Source organism: Rana temporaria, chromosome 13 (genome assembly GCF_905171775.1).
Source record: "Rana temporaria chromosome 13, aRanTem1.1, whole genome shotgun sequence".
NCBI classification, from domain to species: domain Eukaryota; kingdom Metazoa; phylum Chordata; class Amphibia; order Anura; family Ranidae; genus Rana; species Rana temporaria.
In genome coordinates this window covers 113,201,957-113,221,451 of record NC_053501.1, presented here as the reverse complement: position 1 = coordinate 113,221,451, position 19,495 = coordinate 113,201,957, and the positions used below count along the sequence as shown (strand labels likewise).

The 19,495-nt window shown below is 45.9% G+C and overlaps 1 protein-coding gene across 1 annotated transcript in view; it reads left to right on the top strand.

Annotated features, from left to right (window-relative positions):
• Positions 1 to 19,495, top strand: part of LOC120920162 (NACHT, LRR and PYD domains-containing protein 12-like) — a 487,778-nt gene that overhangs the window by 22,373 nt on the left and 445,910 nt on the right. The window contains exon 6 of the mRNA XM_040332082.1: positions 10,789 to 10,854. Coding sequence (XP_040188016.1) covers positions 10,789 to 10,854 — 66 coding nt within the window. The remainder of the gene's footprint in view (positions 1 to 10,788; positions 10,855 to 19,495) is intronic.

Here is a 19,495-nt window from a genome sequence, read left to right as displayed (position 1 = left end):
AGGGCCCTTGAGGCAGAACAGAGGGAGGAAGAGGAGGACTTCCTTACCTCTCAAGGCCCCCTTTATCCAGACACTGTTCCTGCTTGCCCACCTGGAACACAGGAAGAGGAGGAGGAGGATGAGGAAGAGGAGGAGGAGGAGGATTGTATCAGCAGCATGGAGGTGGAGCCTAGCACTCAGCATCAACAGCAGCAGTCTTCAAGGGATCATTTACAGTCCCAAGGAACACGTGGACTTTTACGTGGCTGGGATGAGGTGGCTGAGGATCCTGTCGTCCTCAGTGACCCAGAGGACTGTGCCCCGAATGCCTCTGCAAACCTACGCTGCATGGCCTCCCTGATTCTGCAAAGCCTGCGTAAGGATCCTCGTGTACGTGCTATCAAGGAGAGGGATCATTACTGGCTGGCAACTCTCCTTGATCCACGTTACAAGAGTAAGGTAACGGATCTTATGTTGCCATCGCAGAGGGAGCAGAAGATGAAACTACTGCGGGAGGCCTTGCAGAAGGGTCTGTGCAATGCGTTCCCAGAACCGGGGGGATTACCAAAACCTGGCCCTGGACAACGTCTTGCTGAGGCTTCGGTGAGTCAGAGAAGGAGCGGTGGAGAAGGTGGCCGTCTGACCGATGCGTTCAGACAATTTTTTAGTCCGCAGCCCCAAGGTCTGACCGGTTCCAGCAACCATCGCCAGCGTCTGGTTTACATGGTCCGGGAATACCTAGCGGCAAGATCCTACTTGGACACCTTCCCCACGGAAAATCCTCTGGCTTACTGGGTCTTGAGGATGGATCACTGGCCAGAGCTTGCACAGTACGCAATTGAGCTACTGGCTTGCCCTGCATCCAGTGTTCTTTCAGAACGTACATTCAGTGCTGCTGGAGGCTTTGTGACCGATCACAGGGTACGCCTCTCCACCGACTCTGTTGATCGACTGACCTTCATCAAAATGAATCAGGCTTGGATCAACACCGGCTACCAAGCACCTGATGCTGATGTTACTGAATAAGAATTTTGTGTTGAAATATCAGATCCCTTTGAGACTGCTGATGCTGAGTGACTGTCCTGTTGTGCTGCTGATGGAATATCCTTCTCCTCCTCACTTTTCATGCTGTTAGCTAGTAAGAAATTTTGTTTTTCTGTGCTCCGCCACCAGTGCCTAAGGCCTAATTTTTCTGCCCCTGTTTAACAGGGGCGCCTAATAACAATTTTTGATGCAATACTTTGCACGTGGCCTAAGGCCTAATTTTTGTGCCCCTGTGTAACAGGGGCGTCTAATAACAATTTTTGATGCAATACTTTGCACGTGGCTCCTTGTTGCGCTCCAATTACAGATATTGGGAGGGGTTGCAGTGTTATGTTGCGCCTAATAACAATTTTGGATGCAATACTTTGCACGTGGCCTAAGGCCTAATTTTTCTGCCCCTGTGTAACAGGGGTGTCTAATAACAATTTTTGATGCAATACTTTGCATGTGGCCTAAGGCCTAAGGCACAATTTTTGTGCCCCTGTGTAACAGGGGTGTCTAATAACAATTTTTGATGCAATACTTTGCACGTGGCTCCTTGTTGCGCTCCAATTACAGATATTGGGAGGGGTTGCAGTGTTATGTTGCGCCTAATAACAATTTTGGATGCAATACTTTGCACGTGGCCTAAGGCCTAAGGCCTAATTTTTCTGCCCCTGTGTAACAGGGGTGTCTAATAACAATTTTTGATGCAATACTTTGCACGTGGCTCCTTGTTGCGCTCCAATTACAGATATTGGGAGGGGTTGCAGTGTTATGTTGCGCCTAATAACAATTTTGGATGCAATACTTTGCACGTGGCCTAAGGCCTAATTTTTCTGCCCCTGTGTAAGAGGGGCGTCTAATAACAATTTTTGATGCAATACTTTGCACGTGGCCTAAGGCACAATTTTTGTGCCCCTGTGTAACAGGGGCGCCTAATAACAATTTTTGATGCAATACTTTGCACGTGGCTCCTTGTTGCGCTCCAATTACAGATATTGGGAGGGGTTGCAGTGTTATGTTGCGCCTAAGGACACATTTTTATGCCCCTGTGTAACAGGGGCACCTAATAACAATTTTTGATGCAATACTTTGCACGTGGCTCCTTGTTGCGCTCCAATTACAGATATTGGGAGGGGTTGCAGTGTTATGTTGCGCCTATGGACACATTTTTATGCCCCTGTGTAACAGGGGCACCTAATAACAATTTTTGATGCAATACTTTGCACGTGGCTCCTTGTTGCGCTCCAATTACAGATATTGGGAGGGGTTGCAGTGTTATGTTGCGCCTACGGACACATTTTTATGCCCCTGTGTAACAAGGGCGCCTAATAACAATTTTTGATGCAATACTTTGCACGTGGCTCCTTGTTGCGCTCCAATTACAGATATTGGGAGGGGTTGCAGTGTTATGTTGCGCCTATGGACACATTGTTATGCCCCTGTGTAACAGGGGCACCTAATAACAATTTTTGATGCAATACTTTGCACGTGGCTCCTTGTTGCGCTACAATTACAGATATTGGGAGGGGTTGCAGTGTTATGTTGCGCCTACGGACACATTTTTATGCCCCTGTGTAACAAGGGCGCCTAATAACAATTTTTGATGCAATACTTTGCACGTGGCTCTTTGTTGCGCTACAATTACAGATATTGGGAGGAGTTGCAGTGTTATGTTGCGCCTACGGACACATTTTTATTCCCCTGTGTAACAGGGGCACCTAATAACAATTTTTGATGCAATACTTTGCACGTGGCTCCTTGTTGCGCTCCAAAACAGATATTGGGAGGGGTTGCAGTGTTATGTTGCGCCTGCGGACACATTTTTATGCCCCTGTGTAACAAGGGCGCCTAATAACAATTTTTGATGCAATACTTTGCACGTGGCTCCTTGTTGCGCTCCAATTACAGATATTGGGAGGGGTTGCAGTGTTATGTTGCGCCTACGGACACATTTTTATGCCCCTGTGTAACAAGGGCGCCTAATAACAATTTTTGATGCAATACTTTGCACGTGGCTTCTTGTTGCGCTCCAATTACAGATATTGGGAGGGGTTGCAGTGTTATGTTGCGCCTACGGACACATTTTTATGCCCCTGTGTAACAGGGGCACCTAATAACAATTTTTGATGCAATACTTTGCACGTGGCTCCTTGTTGCGCTCCAATTACAGATATTGGGAGGGGTTGCAGTGTTATGTTGCGCCTACGGACACATTTTTATTCCCCTGTGTAACAGGGGCACCTAATAACAATTTTTGATGCAATACTTTGCACGTGGCTCCTTGTTGCGCTCCAATTACAGATATTGGGAGGGGTTGCAGTGTTATGTTGCGCCTGCGGACACATTTTTATGCCCCTGTGTAACAGGGGCACCTAATAACAATTTTTGATGCAATACTTTGCACGTGGCTCCTTGTTGCGCTCCAATTACAGATATTGGGAGGGGTTGCAGTGTTATGTTGCGCCTATGGACACATTTTTATGCCCCTGTGTAACAGGGGCGCCTAATAACAATTTTTGATGCAATACTTTGCACGTGGCTCCTTGTTGCGCTCCAATTACAGATATTGGGAGGGGTTGCAGTGTTATGTTGCGCCTACGGACACATTTTTATGCCCCTGTGTAACAAGGGCGCCTAATAACAATTTTTGATGCAATACTTTGCACGTGGCTCTTTGTTGCGCTACAATTACAGATATTGGGAGGGGTTGCAGTGTTATGTTGCGCCTACTGACACATTTTTATGCCCCTGTGTAACAAGGGCGCCTAATAACAATTTTTGATGCAATACTTTGCACGTGGCTCCTTGTTGCGCTCCAATTACAGATATTGGGAGGGGTTGCAGTGTTATGTTGCGCCTACGGACACATTTTTATGCCCCTGTGTAACAAGGGCGCCTAATAACAATTTTTGATGCAATACTTTGCACGTGGCTCCTTGTTGCGCTCCAATTACAGATATTGGGAGGGGTTGCAGTGTTATGTTGCGCCTACGGACACATTTTTATGCCCCTGTGTAACAAGGGCGCCTAATAACAATTTTTGATGCAATACTTTGCACGTGGCTCCTTGTTGCGCTCCAATTACAGATATTGGGAGGAGTTGCAGTGTTATGTTGCGCCTAAGGACACATTTTTATGCCCCTGTGTAACAAGGGCGCCTAATAACAATTTTTGATGCAATACTTTGCACGTGGCTCCTTGTTGCGCTCCAATTACAGATATTGGGAGGGGTTGCAGTGTTATGTTGCGCCTACGGACACATTTTTATGCCCCTGTGTAACAGGGGCACCTAATAACAATTTTTGATGCAATACTTTGCACGTGGCTCCTTGTTGCGCTCCAATTACAGATATTGGGAGGGGTTGCAGTGTTATGTTGCGCCTACGGACACATTTTTATTCCCCTGTGTAACAGGGGCACCTAATAACAATTTTTGATGCAATACTTTGCACGTGGCTCCTTGTTGCGCTCCAATTACAGATATTGGGAGGGGTTGCAGTGTTATGTTGCGCCTGCGGACACATTTTTATGCCCCTGTGTAACAGGGGCACCTAATAACAATTTTTGATGCAATACTTTGCACGTGGCTCCTTGTTGCGCTCCAATTACAGATATTGGGAGGGGTTGCAGTGTTATGTTGCGCCTATGGACACATTTTTATGCCCCTGTGTAACAGGGGCGCCTAATAACAATTTTTGATGCAATACTTTGCACGTGGCTCCTTGTTGCGCTCCAATTACAGATATTGGGAGGGGTTGCAGTGTTATGTTGCGCCTACGGACACATTTTTATGCCCCTGTGTAACAAGGGCGCCTAATAACAATTTTTGATGCAATACTTTGCACGTGGCTCTTTGTTGCGCTACAATTACAGATATTGGGAGGGGTTGCAGTGTTATGTTGCGCCTACGGACACATTTTTATGCCCCTGTGTAACAAGGGCGCCTAATAACAATTTTTGATGCAATACTTTGCACGTGGCTCTTTGTTGCGCTACAATTACAGTATGTTTGAGGGGTGCCCTTTTTTCTACAATTTTGCTTTCCCAAAAAGATAATGCCACCCCCCCACCACCCCTAAAATAATCGAGATATTGTTCCCACACAGCACGTGCGCAACCAGTATTAAATTACTTTGTTCTTATAATAATTTAATGTTGTGCAGGGACATTTCTAAACATGTGCCACTACTAGAGACACACAGCAGGTGTGATATTTGAAGGAATTTTTAATTTTTTTTTTTTTCACTTTAAACATCATTAAAATCGCTGCTCCGCAAAAACTTCCGTTTTTAAAATATTTTTTTCGATTGATACATGTTCCCTGGGGCAAGACCCGGGTTCTGAAAGACGTTTACCAACATTAAATTGAATATTGGTCTTTAAAATGATCGTTTTTGAATTCGAACGTTCGAGTCCCATAGACTTCAATGGGGTTCTAAATGTTCGCGCGAACCCGCGGTCTGTTCGAACGTTCTGATGCGAACCGAACCCGGGTATGTTCGGCTCATCCCTATGAGTGACATTTTTTTTTAATGTTTTGTAGCTTTGTGCCCAATTTATCTGTTGTGGACTTTGGGGGTTGTTTAGCTCTGCGAGATTAAGTGCGTAAACCGTAACGGTGAACAAAAAGGGTTTTTATTTGTGACCAAACCAAAAACAACTACTTCTTCAGCACACAGGGAAAACATTAAAACAAAAGTCCGCTTGTCTCCGGCAACAACGAAAAAAGTCTGTTTTTTTTCAGCACAGCAATAAATCAAAACAAAGGCACATACGGTTTTAGGCAGAACTTCCAGTCCTTGCTGACCCTCTACCAGCTTCTCAGCAGTACACAGCTTCTGCAGACAGGTGCACTCCCTTACTACTCCACACCCTCTATCAGCACTTCCTGTCTTTTAAGCTGGTTTCCTGGAAGTTCTTAACCCCCCTGGCCCAGATTCAAGTAGAATCGCGCAATATTTGCGTGGGCAAAGAGCAAATTTTTTTCTCTGCGCCCACGCAAATATTGCGCTTTGCCCGCGATTCACGGAGCAGTTGCTCCGTAAATTGCGCGGGCAATATGCTAAGCAGCCGGGCGCAAGGCTGCCTAATGTAAATGATCCCGCCGGGGGCGGGAATCATTTAAATTAGGCGCGCTCCCGCGCCGAGCGAACAGCGCATGCTCCGTCGGGAAACTTTCCCGACGTGCATTGCGGCAAATGACGTCGCAAGGACGTCATTTGCTTGTAAGTGAACGTGAATGGCGTCCAGCGCCATTCACGGTTCACTTACGTAAACGACGTTAAATTTGAACGTCGCGAGCGGGAGGCGCAGCTATACTTTAGCATTGGCTGCGCCTGCTATTAGCAGGAGCAACCTTATGCTAAAGGCGCCGTACGGAAACTCCGTACCTTGCGTAGGCAGGGCCCGCGCAACTTTTGTGAATCGGTGGTAGTATGCAATTTGCATACTACACGCCGATCACAAAGGCCGCGCCCCCTAGCGGCCAACGCAAGAATGCAGCCTGGGATGTGAAGGCATAAGGAGGCTTATGTTTGTCACATCCTAGGCTGCATTCGGTGTAACGAGGTTCCTGAATCAGGAGCACTCGTTACACCGGAGCAAGTAAGCACTTGCGCCGCGCAACTATGGTTGCGCGGATGCAAGTGCTTCTTGAATCTGGGCCCCTGTGTGCTTGACTGCCAGAGGACAGGGGAGGAGGCTCTTTCCCTCCCGAACGTCACTTTAGAGCCTCCGAAATTCCAGGCCCCAAATGACACTAACAAGGACAGAGAGGACTGTAGGTCCGTCCTCTCCGGATCAACTTTTATTTCCAGGAATTTCTTACCCCCTCTGGGTGACCTCCTGAACCCTACACCATTGCATTAAAGGGACCACACTCCAAATATTGGCGCAACATAGCGTCCGTCCAGGACCCAACCCCGGCGTCCTGTACACTGTTTACAAACTTTTTATTGAGTACAAAAATGGTGGTACAAAATTGACTTGACATAAGTACAGAAATAATTATAGATAATCATTCTGCATAAATGGACCAACATAATAATTAACATATGTAGAGCGTAATAATGTCCTTTGATGTATACATAAACTGATAAACATTGTATATATTTTCTCTCTGTCAACTATAAAGAGTTACATTAGTCCGAATTAAAAAAAGAGATAGAAAGTTTGAACCATGGATCCCATTTTTTATTGTATATATGGTTTGTATTCTGTATTGTATGAAATATTTTTTTCCCATGAGATTTATGTTGATGATTCTTGTTTTGAGGTGTGCTAGTGGGACTGATGTTGATTTCCAATGGAATGCAATTAACCAGTGGATCGCAACACATATTGTGTGAATTAATCTCATATTATGGACATGGAGGCCTATAATGGGGGAGAAAAGGAGGCAATTGTGTAGGGTTAGAACAATATTTTTGGAGGCAAAGTTTTCTAATTGTTTCCAAATACGTGTGATCTTTGTCATGGAGTTGCAATCCCTATAGCATGTCTAAGGCCGCGTACACACGACCGGTTCATCCGATGAGAACGGTCCGCCGGACCGTTTTCATCAGTTCACCGCTGAAGTAGACTGATGGTCTGATGTGTGTACACACCATCAGTTCAAAATCCGATCGGGTCAGAATGCGGTGACGTAAAACACACGACGTGCTGAAAAAAACTAAGTTCAATGCTTCCAAGCATGCGTCGACTTGATTCTGAGAATGCGCGGGTTTTGAACCGATGCTTTTGTGTACTAACCATCGGTTTGGACCGATCGGTCAGCAGTTCATCGGTTCGATTTTAAAGCAAGTTTTAAAATTTTGGTCCGAAGGACCAAAGACCGATGGGCCGTACGTACACACGGTCGGTTTGGACCGATGAAACTGAACTTCGGTCCATTCTCATCGGTTTTGACCGACCGTGTGTACGCGGCCTCAGGGGTCGTAGGGAAAAATAGTATGAAGTTTAGTTGATGTATAGTACCATCTTGTAAACAGTTTCAGTGCCGTTTCTTTAATTGTGATGGACTTAGTGCATTTATGCAATTATCCCAGTTGACAGCAGAATATGTGACGTTTTCCTATTGCTCCCACTTGATCATGTATGAAAGTTTATTTGTTTCTATATTGTTGATTAGATTAGAGTATATTTCGGTAAAAAAAAAAGTGTTTTCTTGGCGACAAAGATTTTCCAAAAATGAGGGAGGTAGTGTGTTTGTAGTTTGAAAGTATGTGTTGAAGAAATGTTTAATCTGCAGGAATTTATGATTTTCTGCATCACGGATTTGGTGTTTGGATTTAAATGAGGAAAAGGAGGTGAAATTATTGCTCACTATAAAATTGAAAAGGGACGTCAGATTGTTGTTTGTCCACCAAGTGAGATCTAATGTACCATGTGTGATTTGGTGAAATTTTGGGTCACCTATAAAGGATGCATGTGGGGGAGATTTCGATATAAGATTGAATTTTCTGTTATATAGTTTCCATAGTTGATATGCTTGTGAGACTATTAGGCCCCGTACACACGACCGTGGACCAGTTTCAGCAGACATGTTCGGTCGTGTGTACGGCCGACTGGACAGGTTTCCAGCGGACATTTGTCCAGCCGACCGTTTTACAGCGGACAAATGTTTCTTAGCATGCTAAGAAACATGTCCGCTGGAAGCCTGTCCGTCGGACATGTTCACTGTACATTTCCGATCGGCCGCCATCCCTCGCATGCGTCGAAGTGATTTGACGCATGCGTGGAAGCTTTGAACTTCCAGGGCCGCGCACGTCGCTGCGTCATCGTTGCGGCGATGGCGCGGCCACGTCACCGCGGATCGTGTACGTGCGGATTTCTGTCTGATGGTGTGTACAACCATCAGACATAAATCTCTGGCCGGACATGTCCGCTGAAAACTGTCCGGCAGACCGTTTTCAGCGGACTGTCCAGGCGTCTGTACGAGGCCTTAGATTTAGAGAGTTTATGGCGTGATTCGGAATTTTGTTTCCCCATAACATACCTGAGATGGAATATGGTTAGATAGAATTTTTCTCAAATTCAGCCCATGGGACCTTCTGATTGGGAATGTGCCATTGTGCCATTTGAGCCCACCTAGCCGATAATACTAGAGGTAATACAGCCAAAGAGTCTGACCATACAAATTTATTGATATCAGATTGGAATTTAGTGATCATTATTTTATGAATTCTAATTGGGAGTGCTCTAAAGAGGTATAACATTTTTGGGAGTAGTATCATCTTGATTGCTGTAATTCTACCTAGAAATTATATCTTAAAGCAGGCTTTCGACAAAATCTGGGCGCCAGGTAGCAATTGCGACACTTTTGTTGCCAACGGTTTAGACATTAACTACTTGCCGACCGCCCACCGTCGTTATACGTCATCACTTTAAAGATGAATATCTCGGTAACGGCAGCAGCTGCTGCCACAACCGAGATATTTATCTCTTCAGTGGGCGGTCCGGTACACGATAACGGCGGTCTCCAAGGCGGATTCGCCGCGAGATCGCCGTTATCGGTGGCGGGAGAGGGCCCCCCCCCTCCCGCCGCTCTCCCGCGCCCTCCGCAGCTTACCGTAGCCGTCGGTAGCGGCAGAGGAGATCGGGACCGTTCGGCAGCTGTGTGGGGTTGCGAGTGAAGGAAAAATCTCCTTCACCCTTCCCCATAGCTCTGCTGGGCGGAAGTGACGTCAAAACGTCAGTCCCGCCCAGCCTCTTAAAGCAACATTTTTTTTTTTTGTCATTTGAATCAATGACATTTTCAAATTTTTTTTTTTTTTTTTTTGCATTTAAGCCTAAATATGAGATCTGAGGTCTTTTTGACCCCAGATCTCATATTTAAGAGGACCTGTCATGCTTTTTTCTATTACAAGGGATGTTTACATTCCTTGTAATAGAAATAAAAGTGATAATTAATTTTTTTTATTTCAGTGTTAAAAATTGTAAAATAAATAAAAATAAATCCGAAAACCCCCCAATTTTTTTTTTAAAGCGCCCCGTCCCGAAGAGCTCGCGCGTAGAAGCGAACGTATACGCGAGTAGCGCCCGCATATGAAAACGGTTTTCAAACCACACAAGTGAGGTATCGCCGCGATCGTTAGAGCGAGAGCAATAATTTTAGCCTTAGGCCTACTCTGTAGCTCAAAAAATGCAACCTGTAGAATTTTTTAAACGTCGCCTATCGAGATTTTTAAGGGTAAAAGTTTGACGCCATGCCACGAGCGGGCGCAATTTTTAAGCGTGACATGTTGGGTTTCATTTTACTCATCGTAACATTATCTTTCACAATATATAAAAAAATTGGGCCAAATTTATTGTTGTCTTATTTTTTCCAAAAAAAGTGCGCTTGAAAGACCGCTGCGCAAATACGGTGTGACAAAAAGTATTGCAATGACTGCCATTTTATTCTCTAGGGTGTTAGAAAAAAATATATATAATGTTTGTGGGTTTTAAGTAATTTTCTAGCAAAAAAAAATGTTTTAGTCTCGTAAACACCAAATCTGAAAAACAGGCCCGGGGCTTAAGTGGTTAATGGCTGTGTGTTGAGTTATTTTGAAGGGGACAGCAAATGTACACCGTTATACAAGCTGTACACTCACTACACAACATTGTAGCCAAGTGTCATTTCTTCAGTGTTGTTCCATGAAAAGATATGATATATTTACAAAAATGTGACTTTTGTGAGATACTGTATGTAGACTGTTTAGACATCTTTCTCATTCCTAATTTTGTGGGTCTGCTTAGATGGATGTGACCAGAATAAATGATTCCTTTATTTTTCTATAGGTGAGGGTCTGGTGAATCAGATTCTGCAGGAAGAACTTGGACCTTCACTGACTCCAGAGCTGAAAGGTAATTTAATTAAAAAGTCAGCAAAAAAATCCCCAACCGCACAATAAATGTGGGCTCAACCCCTCTTATACATATTTAAGGTAAATGTATTCCAAGTAAACAGGGAAAGAGAAGAAAAACAGCTAGAACTATATGAAATAGAGGTGTGACTAATCCCATTCATATAAAAAATAGTGGGGCAGATCCTCAAAGAAATTACGCCGGCGTATTTCTTGATACGCCGCGTAATTTCAAATTTTGCGCGTCGTATCTTTGTTTTGAATCCTCAAAACAAGATACGACGGCATCTGTGTTAGATCCGACAGGCATACGTCTTCGTACGCCGTCGGATCTAAGATGCAATTTTCCGGCGGCCGCTAGGTGGCGTTCCCGTCGTAATCCGCGTTGAGTATGCAAATTAGCTATTTCCGACGATCAACGAACGTACGAGCGGCCGTCGCATTCTTTTACGTTGTTTCCGTTCGGCTTTTTCTGGCGTATAGTTAAAGCTGCTATATGGTGGCATACTCAATGTTAAGTATGGCCGTCATTCCCGCGTCTAATTTTGAAAATTTTACGTTGTTTGCGTAAGTCGTCCGTGAATGGGGCTGGACGCCATTTACGTTCACGTCAAAACCAATGAAGTCCTTGCGACGTCATTTAGCGCAATGCACGGCGGGAAATTTTAGGGACGGCGCATGCGCAGTTCGTTCGGCGCGGGGACGCGCTTCATTTAAATGAAACTTGCCCCCTACCCGCCGCATTTGTATTCCGCGCCCTTACGCCGCGAGAGATACACTACGTAAATTCGTTGTGGATTTAAAACAAAGCCAAGTAAGTTACGGCGGCGTAGCGTATCTTAGTTACGCTGCGCCGGTGCAGATCTTTGTGGATCTGCCCCAGTGTCTTTATTGTATAAGCCCTAAACACTACCATAGAAACAAACAATTAGCACAAGACACAAAATTCATTTCCAGCTAACCTGCTCCTGCATGGATTTGTATCTCCATAAATAAAAAAATGTATTGCTTACCGTATTTGCCGGCGTATAAGGCGGCTGGGCATATAAGACGACCCCCTAATTTTAAATTTTAAATGTTGGTTTTGTGCTTTACTCGCTGTATAAGACAACCCCCTTCCAACCAGTCTATCAGCCTGCTCGATGTGCGGTAATACCGTATGTTCAGTAGCTTCGGCAACATACTGTCTCACGGTATACATACAGTATACCGTGCTGAGCCAATCACGGCGAGCGATGCATTCTATTAATGAATTCAAAGCCTGCCCAGATTGGCAGAGGCTGTAACATCATCAGCCTGCGCCTCTGACTCTCAAAGCCAATCCGAGCAGGCTACTGTATGTAGCCTGCTTGGATTGGCAGAGGTTGTTCCTCCAATCCAAGCAGGCTTTGTATTCATTAAAAGAATACCTTGCTCGCTGGGTTTGGTTCAGCGGTGTATACTGCATATATGCAGTATTACCACACATTCAGCGAGCATCCGGAGGGCTGACATCCAGCAGGCGGCTGGCGTATAAGACGACCCCCGCTTTTTGGACTTTTTTTTTTGTTTTTTTTTGTGTAAAAGGTCATCTTATATGCTGGAAAATACAGTATATAAATTGTATGGTTATATACAGTGTGTGTGTGTATATATATATATATATATATATATATATATATATATATATATATATATATATATATATTAGTGCTGTCAAGCGATTAAAATTTCTAATCGCGATTAATCGCATTAATGTCATAGTTAACTCACGATTAATCGCGCGATTAAGGAGGTTCACCCTTTAAAACATTTTTTTTTTGTTTTCTTATTTTTTTTATTTTTTTTTATAATATTAAATTGTGTTTTTTTTTTTTTTTTTACATTTTGATCACTTTTATTGCTGTCACAAGGAATGTAAACATCCCTTGTGACAGCAATAGGTGGTGACAGGTACTCTTTATGGAGGGATCGGGGTCTAAAAGACCTCCGAGCCCTCCTTTGCACTTCAAAGTATTCAGATCGCCGAAAACGGCGATTCTGAATACTGTGTACTTTTTTAAATCCGGCGCCATTGGCAGCCGAGAAACCCGGAAGTGACGTCATGACGCCGCTTCCGTGGTTTCAATGCGGAGACTGAATCAAAGCCGTTTACGGCTTAGTGTCAGTCTCTGCCTGGACACAGAACGCGGCGGATGGAGGATCGGGTCTCCCGGTGGGACTGGAGGCCCGGTCAGAGCGGCGAAAGGCGGCGGGAGGGGGGGGGGGGTTCGCCTCCCACTCCTAAGGCATAACAACCGAGCGGCTTCTAGCCGCATCGGTTGTTATGTTTGGATAGCCGATCGCCCGCTCTAAACAACGGTACCGGGATGATGCCTGCGGCTGCATATCATCCCGGTATAACCCCCGAACGCCGCCTCGTTAATCGCACGATAAAAAAATTGACGGTGTTAACATGGGTTTGTGTTAACGCCGTTAATAACGCGTTTAACTGACAGCACTAATATATATATATATATCAGTGGCGGCTGGTGCTCAAAATTTTTGGGGGGGCGCAAAGGAAAAAAAAAATTGCAGTCTCACTGTGCCCAAACACAGCCACTGTTCTATGCCATCAAACGCAGCCACTGTGCCATCAATTTGCACCACTGTGCCATGCCATCAAATGCAGCCACTGTGCCATCAATTCGCACCACTGTGCCATGCCATTAAACGCAGCCACTGTGCCATCAATTATCACCACTGTGCCATGCCATTAAACGCAGCCACTGTGCCATCCATTGTCACCACTGTGCCATGCCATTAAACGCAGCCACTGTGCCATCCATTGTCACCACTGTGCCATGCCATTAAACGCAGCCACTGTGCCATCCATTGTCACCACTGTGCCATGCCATTAAACGCAGCCACTGTGCCATCAATTGTCACCACTGTGCCATCAATTATCACCACTGTGCCCTTTAATGGTCGCCGCTGTGCCAATGGTCGGCGCTGTGCCAATTGTCCCCACTGTGCCCTGTAAATTGCTTCCCCCCCCCCCCCCACCCGGCACTTACCTTTACTGGAGTCAGGCATCCAAGTCCCACGATGTCTTCTCCCGCCCTCGATGACTGACAGGCGTCTCAGCCAATCAGGTTACGGGTAGCCAGAACCGGCCAACCTGATTGGCTGAGACGCCTGTCATCTTATCCAAGGGGCGTACAGTCTGTGCGCTCCGAGAATAAGCTTCCGGGACCCAAGGGCTGTATTGGGAAAGCCTATCAGAGCTGTTGGCTTTGATAGACATTTCCGTACAGCCAACCAGCTGGCGTTATTCAGATGGCCGGACATGAGCGCCGACCATCTGAATAACAGCGGCGATAATAACATAGATTCGTGCAATGCATGAATCTATGTTATTTCAGTGGCGGTGAGAGCCAGAGGGGGCAGCGCTCCACCGCCCTCTATGGACGAACCGCCACTGATATATATAAGATTAATATATATCAGATTAATCGACTAATTTCGATTAATTATAACGCACATACAGATCCAACTACTTTTAGCTGATCTCCTTGCAGGCTGATTCCCAGTGCAGCTACCAACAACTGGAAAAATAGATAGCAGGATACAAAAAACACACAAAGGCAGCGCTCGATGGGAATAGCATTAAAACTTTTATAGTCTTCAAGTAGGTAACCACATAAATATTGCACTGGAGATAATATCGATGAAGCTACATAAACTTTAAAAATGGTGCAAGTAATACCAAATGGTACCAAAAGCAGTCATAAAAACATGTAGCTAAGTATGATACTGGTATAAAAATGTGTACAACGATACCACTGCTGAATCCAGATGAGGAGAGGTTAACATCAGCCTGTCAGCATGTAGATGTCCCGTGAAGGGAACGATCACAACTCCCAGTGGATGGTTGTAGAATCCCAGGTTGATAGAGGGAAGTGATAGAGGGAAGTGTAACAGCCCTTTCGTGTGGCAGATAGTAAGGTCCCACCGGCATGCAGATATGAAGGCACAGCAAAGGAGCCCTTCAGATGGACACGGCAAGCCCTACTGGTGTCCGTGACATCACCGGATCTTAATTCAAGATTAATCGATGAATAGTTAATTTCCACAGCCCTAATATATATATAAAACAGGATGGCCACCCAACTTGTATGGAAAAAAAATACAGCTTTTAAGCCGGATTCACAAAGCACTTATGCCGACGTATCTCCAGATACGCCAACGTAAGTAAAAATGTGCGCCGTCGTATCTATGCGCTGACCTACAAAGCAAGATACGGCGAAAAATAGGCTTCAGCCGCTCGACGTAACTTTCCTACGCCGGCGTATAGTGGGTGCATATTTACGCTGGACGCATGTGGCGCTCCCATTGATTTTCGATGCAAATATGCAAATGAGTCAAATACGGCGATTCACGAACGTACTTGCTCCCGGCGCATAATATACACGGTTTGCGTAAGTCGTACGTCCGGCGTAACGTTATTCCCCATATTGGAGGCGCAACTCATGCAAAGGTATGGACCAGGGAACGAATGCCGTCGAATTTTACGTAGTTTACGTTGTACGTGAATAGGGCTGGGTGTAGGTTACGTTCACGTCATAGACAGTGTTTCGACGTATCTTAGGCAGTTGTTTCGACGTGATTGTGAGCATGCGCACTGGGATGCGTCCAAGGCACGACGCATGTGCTGTTCGTTTTAAGTACTTGTCTGACGCTCAGCCCATCATTTGCATGGGGTCACGCTTCATTTAAATGTATCACACCCACTTCCAGCCTGCTTCCACCTACTTCCACTTACGTTGACTTACGCCTATGAATATACGCTACGCCGGCGCAGAGTTGGGAGCATTTGCTTTGCGAATTCCATGCTTCCCTCTCCGCACTGCGCCGGCGTAGCGTAAAAGACATACGCTACGGCTGCATATATATGCGCCGATGTATGTGAATCCGAGCCTATGTGTGTGTGTGTGTGTGTATATGATACCCTACAATTTTTATATAAGTAATTAATTTTAAAATTGACCACTTTTGGTAATGAAAATTCACCCCAAGCCACACTCTGGATTACCGCTAGGGAGGTTAATTTAAAAAGTCACCAATTTGCTCCAGTGCAAACAGAGCTGGTGTTATGTTTTCCCTAAGGCCCCGTACTCACGACCAAACATGTCTGCTGAAACTGGTCCGCGGACCAGTTTCAGCAGACATGTTTGGCCGTGTGTAGGCCCGAGCGGACCATTTTCGGGCGGATCGGACAGGTTTCCAGCGGACAACTGTTTCCTGGACTTGCTTTAAAACAGTCCACTGGAAACCTGTCCGCCCGACATGTACGGTCGTCTGTACAGACCTACCGTACATGTCCTGCCGCCCGCCATCCCTCCTATGCGTCGAATGACTTCGACGCATGTGTGGAAGCATTTAAAAGGCAGGCCCGCCCACGTCGCCGCGTCATTGTCGTGGCGTCACCGCGTCATCGACGCGGCGACACCGCGGACACGCCCCGCGTATTGTTTACGCGCGGACTTCTGTTCGATGGTGTGTACAGCCATCGAACAGAAGTCCCCCGGCAGACATGTCCGATGAAAACGGTCCGCGGACCGGTTTCATCGGACATGTCTGCTCGTGAGTACAAGGCCTAAGGCTAGGTTCCCAGTTGTGCAGGTCAGGAATTGCACTTGTTCCTGACCCACTGGGAAAACCTGCTGCTTTTTGCAGACTTGTGGGGTTGGCATTAATTCTTAAGGGCACCCCAATGCACACCTCCCAACATTTTGAGATGGGAATGAGGGACACCTACTAGTAAACGTATGTAGGCATAGGACACACCCCCTGCTGCATCCCCTTAAAGGAGAATTAACCAAAAAAAAGGTAAATTAACCACTTAAGACCCGGACTATTATGCAGGTTAAGGACCTTGCCCCTTTTTGCGATTCGGCACTGCGGCGCTTTAACTGACAATTGCGCGGTCGTGAGACGTGGCTCCCAAACAAAATTGGCGTCCTTTTTTACCCACAAATAGAGCTTGTTTTGGTGGTATTTGATCACCTCTGCGGTTTTTATTTTTTGCGCTATAAACAAAAATAGAGCGACAATTTAAAAAAAAATGCCTGAACACAAAGGCAGCTACCGAACACTCCAATTGGCCAAACAAGAAACCCATACGAATAATTCTACCCCCCAAGTACGAGACTAGGCTCTGTGTTGAGGGTCAGACAGGAATCAGCTTTTATTGAAAAGAAATACAAGTCTTATATACAGTAAAAAGAGGAGGTGTATCCTGCTTATATTACTCTGGAAATACACCTGTGACCAGACCTAATTAACATGAGCTCATTAATTAATCCCTTTTACCACTTAAGCACCGGACCATATTGATGCTTAATGACCAGGCCATTTTTTGCGATTCGGCACTGTGTCGCTTTAACTGACAATAAAAAAAATCGCAATAAGTGTTTATCGATTGGTTTGCGCAAAATTTATAGCGTTTATAAAAAAAAGGGATAGTTTTGTTGCATCTTTATTAATACATTTTTTTTACTGATAATGGCGGCGATCAGCGTTTTTTTTTTGTGACTGCGACATTATGGCGGACACATCGGACAATTTTGACACATTTTTGGGACCATTGTCATATTCACAGCAAAAAGTGCTGTAAAAATGCACTGATTACTGTGAAAATGACAATTGCAGTTCAGGAGTTAACCACTAGGGGACACTGTAGGTGTTACCTCATATGTGTTTCTAACTGTAGGGGGGCGGGGCTGGACGTGTGATGTCAGTGATCGTCTTTCCCTATATCAGGGAGCAGATGATCACTGAACCTGCCACAATTAAGAACGGGGAAGGTTTGTTTACACACCTCTCCCTGTTCTTCAGCTCCGGGACCGATTGCAGGACACCGGCGGCGAGCGGGTCCCGCAGGCGCAGTCACGGAGCTTCGGACCGGTTCGCGAGCGTGCCACCGGCGGCGCGCTCTCGACCCTACGGCTGGGCCTTAAACACGTACGTGCCTGTACCCAGCCGTACCATTCTGCCAATGTCAGTAGGGGGTCCTTAAGTGGTTAAATCCACAAGGGCTTTTTTTTTTTTTTTTACCACTACTATTCCTTTTATATTGGCTTTTAAAATTTACAAATGCAGCAATTTAGAATTTGGATGAAAGGTTAAGTTGCATATAGAGGTGTATTGGAATCTTGATCTTTAAAGTATAATATATAATTTTAAATGCTAAGCTCTGGTCGCATGTTGTAATGCGTCCATCCTTAGTAGCTCAACGCCTTTCTTTATGTGACAGAGAGATGATGTAGAGATCCCCCAAACTCCTGTTTGTGTGGAGTGATGCCTGGGGCCCAATACTGAGTTGTCACATAAAGAAGCGCATTGAAATCCTTGCTAACCGTAGTTGTGGTTCACTCCCGTTCACCAGAGCTGTTACAAAAGCTTGCGCCTCATTCAGCTTTAGGGTCCTTTCACACATGCTTTCTGCCCGGCAGACTCCGTTTTGCTCACTGTGCGGAGACAGACCTGTCAGATCCCTGCTGTCCTCTTTGGGAGATCAGATGAAAATGTACCGCCTGTCCGTTTTTAATCAAACGCAGCCACTGTGCCCATCAAACGCAGCCACTGTGCCCATCAATTGTCGCCCACTGTGCCCGTCAATTGTCACCAGATTGCCCCCCTCAAACGCCGCCAGATTGCCCCCCTCAAACACCGCCAGATTGCCCCCCTCAAAATGCCGCCAGTATGCCCCCCCCTGCCAGGCACTTAGCTTTCTCGGGTCAGCCATCCTACTCGGGAAGCCTATCAGAGCCACTGGCTCTGATGGACACTTCCAAAACACACTCCCCTCTGTTTTTCAGATGTCCGGCACTCACCAGGGGGCCGGCCACCTGAATAGTTGGCGGCAGCGGCGACAATACATAGATTCATGCAATGCATAAATCTATGTATTGTTGATTGACGGGTGGAGGAGGAAGGGGGAGGTGCTCATGCGTTCACTATGGACGCACCGACACTGCGTCTGAATCTCACGGACAGGATCAGATCTGATGTCAGTGGACATGTCTCCACCTCCGCTACAAAGAAGTGAATGGAACGTCCGATCAGGTCTGCCTGAAAAACTGAAGGGTGGACTTGATTGGAAGGCCTGTGTGAAAGGACCCTTAGGCAGTGTTCACACTGGTCCGACAAACGCTTGTCCGACATTGGGAGCTCATGTCGCATGACATATTAAAATCAATGTTTCCCTATGAGAGCTGTCTTAACTGGTCCGACACGTGTCGGTCCGACTTTGAAAATGCTCCCTGCACTACTTTGGTCCGACTTTGATCCTACTTCAGCCCATTGAATATCATTCAAGTCGGATCAAAGTCGAAACACCATCTTGCCTGATCTGACTTTGGCATGCGACCTGTGCTCTGATGATCTTGAGGGGGAACTCCACGCCAAATAAAAAAAAAACGGCATGCATTCCCCCTCCAAGAGCATACTAGGCCCTTCGGTCTGGTATGGATTTTAAGGGGAACCCCTACGCCGATAAAAAACGGCGTGGGGGTCCTCCCAAAATTCATACCAAACCCTTATCCGAGCACGCAGCCCGACCAGTCAGGAAAGGGGGTGGGAACCAGTGAGCACCCCCCCCCCTGAACCGTACCAGGCCA